This window comes from Paramormyrops kingsleyae, chromosome 3 (assembly GCF_048594095.1).
Source record: "Paramormyrops kingsleyae isolate MSU_618 chromosome 3, PKINGS_0.4, whole genome shotgun sequence".
NCBI lineage: Eukaryota > Metazoa > Chordata > Actinopteri > Osteoglossiformes > Mormyridae > Paramormyrops > Paramormyrops kingsleyae.
In genome coordinates, this window is record NC_132799.1 from 8,729,847 (window position 1) to 8,735,687 (window position 5,841).

The window sequence follows — 5,841 nt, forward strand, 5'->3', positions numbered from 1 at the left end:
AGAATATTTTGTATAATTTATAAATCATTCAGAAGAGAAAATAAACAAGCTACATAAAAGTTACAAATATTTTTATAAAACGTATACTTTCGATTTCTTGATGGTTTAATATCACTCAGTTAAACCGAATAAATGTTCATGTGAGTTTTTTTGTCTTCTGTGTTGTATAAATGTATTACCCGTAATGATAAATTATAATAAATAAAATCGTACAATAGAATTGAATATAATATATTTACTTTGGTTTGGCATATTTCCAATATTTCGACAATATTGGATAACAAACGATTTTTAAAATAGAGACAAAAATCTCTTTTCTTTTTCAAAACAAACACATTCGTTTGCCGTCTATATTTAAAATGCGTTCAAATGGCGAGTTTCATTGTAATTCATGGACTTGTTCAGCACAGTCTCTGAAAAGACATTACAGAGTCGGCATAAACCAGCGCAGATGTCGTAGGGTCTATATACGCATTATTGCTTTTGTGAAACGGTTTAAGCGTTTTAAGGACAGGGTTAACTCAATTCATCAAATTGTCTAAGAATTGTGAGGAGAATCGGGAACCATATGGTGCCCAAACGTTAGCCTGCTTTTTTGTCAGTAACCTTGCTTCGCTTTTAGGGCTCAGAGCCGCAGGAGCCCGCGTGTGCCCTATTGTGAAGGCCCCGCCGGGGGACGCTGCTCATTTGTTACCAGTTTTCACGCTTTGCTATAAAAAATTACAGCCTCACCCCTTCAACAAAAAAGGAAGCTACAGACTCAGACAAAGTCTGCCTGCGTTTTTACATCCTTTCTGTTTTTCTGCTTTGCCTTTTGAAGACGTGTTTCTCCAACAGTTTAATTCATAGCGAGAAACCGCGCGTTGCAAGTTCATCATGACAGGGTGCGCGTTGTCGCTCTTTCGTATTGAATCTTCGAATGTTAATTTTGTAATAATAATGGATAGTCTCCGTTTAAAGATATCATTTGTGCGGTAGTATTTTTACGTATAACGAAAATGAACATCATTATAAATGAAACATTGGAGTGAAACAAAGTAACGCCAACAGTTAGTGGCAGGATACCGCAAGCTTTATATAAAATGCAAAAATATTTATGAGAAATTTAGTTTTATTTATGCTTAACAATACATTTTGCTCTGCTTTGAATAGTATAGTCATTTGGAAAGGCACTTACAGGGAAAATGAACATAAATGGACTATGGAAATTAAATTCAGCTCAATCAAAGGAGATTAATAATAAAGAATGATGACATTTAAAAGGGCAGTAAAAATAATGCATTTTGATCTATATGTCTTTAGAATCTTCTGGTGAATACAAAAATTACATTACAGTAATACAGAATATGCTACATACAGTAGCATAATATGTTCTATAACACTTTTAATACTAAATTTTAGTAAATGCACAATGGAATAAAGTATTCGAAAATGAAGTCAAACCTCAACAAATTCACGAAAAACAAGAAATTCCAAATGACGTATCACATGTAGAACACATACCAAAGCGCGCTTAACTGAATACCATCATACAGGCCTATATATGATCTTTGGTTATTGCTTTTATTTTAAACGTAAAGTCTATTTAAAGTAAAAATGAAAAAATATTAGTAGGTGACAGAATTTCCGTGGATGCATATAAATACCATTACGCCAACCATGCTCACGTTTAATATTTTTGTTAGAAAAATCTCTTGAGACTTAAAAAATTTTGGTGCCATAATGTCATTAATACCAGTCTTCCAAAAATGACTGCGGCGATATTATAAGTATAATGGATTAATTAAGCAGTCAATCATCGACATCAATCTCCACGTCTTCCTCTCCGGAACACCCTTTGCTCGAGTGGTTGGTAGGAGAGTATAGGGACGTCTCACGATCGGCTGAAATTTCGTTTTCACGCCTCAGTAGCGCTGGAGACCCTGTGTTTGAATTTCTAAACGTTCGCCTGACACTTTGCTCGAGGTCTGCTAGTTTGGCTATTTTCTCAAGCGGTACTGCACCAAGTGATTTTGCTGATTCCACGTCCGCCTTCATTTCCTCCAAATCCCTCTTGAGTTTGGCTCGGCGGTTCTGAAACCATGTGATGACTTGAGCATTCGACAGCCCGAGGTGCTGAGCGATTTGATCGCGGTCTGCGGGGGAAAGATATTTCTGATACAGAAACCTCTTCTCCAGTTCATAAATCTGGTGATTGGTGAACGCTGTCCTGGACTTCCTTCGCTTTTTAGGGGTGTTACGCTGTCCAAACAGCGTCATCCCGTCCCTTCCTGGGTAGGTATATGAAACTGGAATAAGTCACGGCTGTACGCAAACAAACTTACAAATATTTTCTAATCATGATTCATGTGCACACAGGTCGGGCGTCCTATTACTTCACATTGCAATTTCCCATTTTTATTAAGTATGTGTCACACAAACAATCCATGCAACATAGACTATTATATCCTTTACCTTTTTACACAACCTGTATATATTATTTAATGAAACGAGTGTTGCATTTATAAAATGTAAAATATCTTTTCATGTAACGCCCAAGCGATCAAGGCCTACTGGAAACAATCGACAATAATTTATATGTTTGATTTGCGTGTATATTTTGACCTGTTGTTTGCAAACCACTTGTTAAAAATACATTTCATTGAAAATATATTTTTTAAAAATAGTAAATATTTTAATATTGCAAGTTGGGTTATGTATGGATAGTTATTTTTTTGCTGTATTGTGTGGCGTATGGTACTAGGAAAAGCAGGACATACCCTCCGCCGCCTGAAGAACACTCACTTCCAATCCCTTGAAGGTTTTACTGGCCAATTCTTCCAAGGCGCACAAAGGCGATGTCTGAGAGAAAATGACCCTTTTAGGCAGGGGGGTCACCGGGTGAATTAATTGCTTGGTAGCGGAAATCAGGTGCGATGTCCCACAAATTGCGCTATCACGCTTCACCGAGGGTTTGCTGAGAATGTCCTCTATGCTGAACGGAGTGAGGGGTTTGATAGAATTCACTGGCGGCGGAGGCAGATCCGACGGACTCCTGCTTCCATCTTCAGCCGAAGAACTTTTATGATCTTCATTGGATGTCATCGTTTACTCTCTTCCCCCCTCTCCTGTCTTTTATGTTTTATAATGTCAAACTGTCGGATGAAGTTTTAGATCGAAATATCTGTGACATTACAACTACCAGTCAAAAGGTTCACGCAAAGGTTTCACCTTCGCAGTCCACGATTTCCAGGGTACTGCTCACCCACAGCGTATAGCAATCCGGGGGACTGAAATACTTTAGAGGAAACAGTGACGCTTTAAGAGTCACTATCGATCGGAAGGTGCACGCATGGACCATCTCCCGCGCTGTAGTCCAATGCGAGCACGCGGCAGCAGTAAGCACCGTTAATGAAAAGGCAGGACCAGTAGGAGGAGCCCAAGCGAAGCCCAACGCTGTGTCCCCTTGTTAGAGTGAAAATGTGGTTTTCATAATATTAATTATACGAACAGATTTTTTTGGTTCCTCATTTGTATGTTACGCCTCATAAGTTATTAAGTCCAGTCGCTCCAAGATTATTTTTTGTTAAGCTTGAGATCAGATGCTCAGCCATTGTTGCGAGGCGGCGTATAGCCAAGTGGGTTTGGGTAATCAGAAGTCTGATGACAGGCTAGAATGGAAACAGTGGGAACGAAACTGACGAGTTGCCGGATTAGATTCACTCTAGATTTGTCTGTGTTACTAATTCAACCGCAAAATGCCACCTTTCATCGCTGTAGCTGCAATGTCATTTACGAACCCTGCAGATGCACTCTAACCACGGTCTGACTCGTCTTTAGTATTATCTCTGAAAATATTCAGCTATAGCCACTGAATTCAATTGCTATTAAACTTTAAACGTTACATTTATCTAAGATTATTACTGTTGTTATTTTGACAATAGACTACAATATCGCTGGACCGTTACAATATTTCAGATTACAGACAGATTACATTTTCGAATACAGTCTAATAAATTTCAAACTCAGCTATTTCAAACCATAGCGTAAGGGAAGAATGGCAAGGATCAGGATCTCGTAGTTGATTGCGTCCAACTACATCGAAATGTTAATGATTATGGAAAGTCATAGAAGTTGCAGGGATTTCATGATTTATGAGGTGTCAGTATCACACCTTACAAACGGGTTGAAAGGAGCATTTTACTATAGGCTAGATATTAACCTGAACTACTAGACTAGTAGGCTCGATATTTAAGGAGCACGAGACTCTAAGGTGCTGTAATATAATCTCAGCGCCGGTCTAACATACAGTACACGGATGGACATGCGCGTTTTCGGTTTCATTCAAACCCACCGGCCTGAATTAATCTATGTGTAATTGGTAGTTAAATCTATCACTCATCCCTCTATAATACGGCCACTGAAGTGTAAAGTATAAATATTTTGTATGGCACGTAAAAAGCCAAATTGTGTAATTTTAATATACTACCGGATTGAAGCGAAAAATATATATTTACAGTAATTAAGTAATTAAGATGAAAATTCAGAGAATAAACGTCACGCTGCGGCGAACTGACAGAAGTTAAGTTCTATTTCTAGGGGTTGAAAGGCCAAGGACAGCAAGGACTTTCTTGTTAATAAATATAAAAATAAGACGTCAATATAGACTGCGACATAGCTCAGTCACGTTGTATGCATATACGAAAGGTCAAGAAATTATGGATTTAAAGTTTTGGGTAATCGAGAAAACATTTGCGCATGGATAGAGGTGCGATTGAACACTGGTGCAAACTGATTGTATCGTAATATTGCATTTAAAACTTAAAAGTCAATTGTTTCATTTTTAGTGAGAGCCCCGTTTCTGCAAATGTGAATTAAAATATTTATTGTGTACACACTACTCCAGCATTAATTAAAACTTTCTATATACATAGTATATAGCATACAATTCAAGCGGTTCTGTATATTCAGGTGCAGTCCTATTAATTAACAAGCAGTAAAATCCCATAGCTCAGAACAGTGGGGATATTCCTTAAAGTAATGTCTGTGATTAAAAATCTGACAAAACGCGAAATATTACACTAATCTGAAACGCAGTTTGATTCAACATGTTAAGCAGTAACGGGATGAGACGCGAACCAGGCGATCAGGTCCTAACTGACGCTTCATTGTTGCACCTAAACACGTGCGGTTCTAATATTTTTCCATGTTTAATAAAACGTCACGATTATGAACACACGCGGCATCAACCTTCACCTAGACAAAAATGATTGCTCTTTATGCTGTAATTAAATACACAACGAAGAGAACGACTATATGTATTTAGCTTTAAATTGAGTTGTTCGTCTAAGATTTTAAGAATCAGGAATAAGAAATTTAATTTTTTACATTTAGTAAATGTTTAGGCATACTATAAATATCGAATGGGAGTAACGTATCATCATTATTATTATTATTATTATTATTGTTATTATTATTGTTATTATTATTGTTATTATTATTGTTATTATTATTATTATTATTTTTATTATTATTATTTACCTCGACAAAACGAGACATATAGGCCTATTTTTATTAGTCTGTTTACGAACAACATGAACGACAAACTACAGACCCATATTCAAAATCAGAAAATCTTTTTGTAGTCGTTTGCTTTTTTGACTTCATTAGTGAAAGTGTTTCTTGCCTCTGTCGTCTTCACGATATCAAAAATGCCTGACAATCTAAAGAATACTGGTATCACAAAAAGAATCAATACTGATATATTTATCAATAATATGTTGTTTTCTGTACTCTGTACAGATTTATTGCATATGTTGAGTCATTTATTATATTATTGAAATATTTTTACGCTTTTTAATT

At 36.6% G+C, this 5,841-nt stretch overlaps 1 protein-coding gene across 1 annotated transcript; it reads right to left on the minus strand.

Annotated features, from left to right (window-relative positions):
* Positions 1–1,727: 1,727 nt before the first annotated feature.
* On the minus strand, positions 1,728–3,086 carry LOC111859742 (transcription factor LBX1-like). Its single transcript, XM_023842716.1, has 2 exons — positions 2,760–3,086; positions 1,728–2,270 (listed from the first exon to the last, which is right to left on the minus strand). The coding sequence occupies exons 1-2, from the start codon at positions 3,082–3,084 to the stop codon at positions 1,792–1,794; spliced, it is 804 nt and encodes a 267-aa protein (XP_023698484.1). The 5' UTR covers positions 3,085–3,086; the 3' UTR covers positions 1,728–1,791.
* Between the last annotated feature and the right edge of the window lie 2,755 nt (positions 3,087–5,841).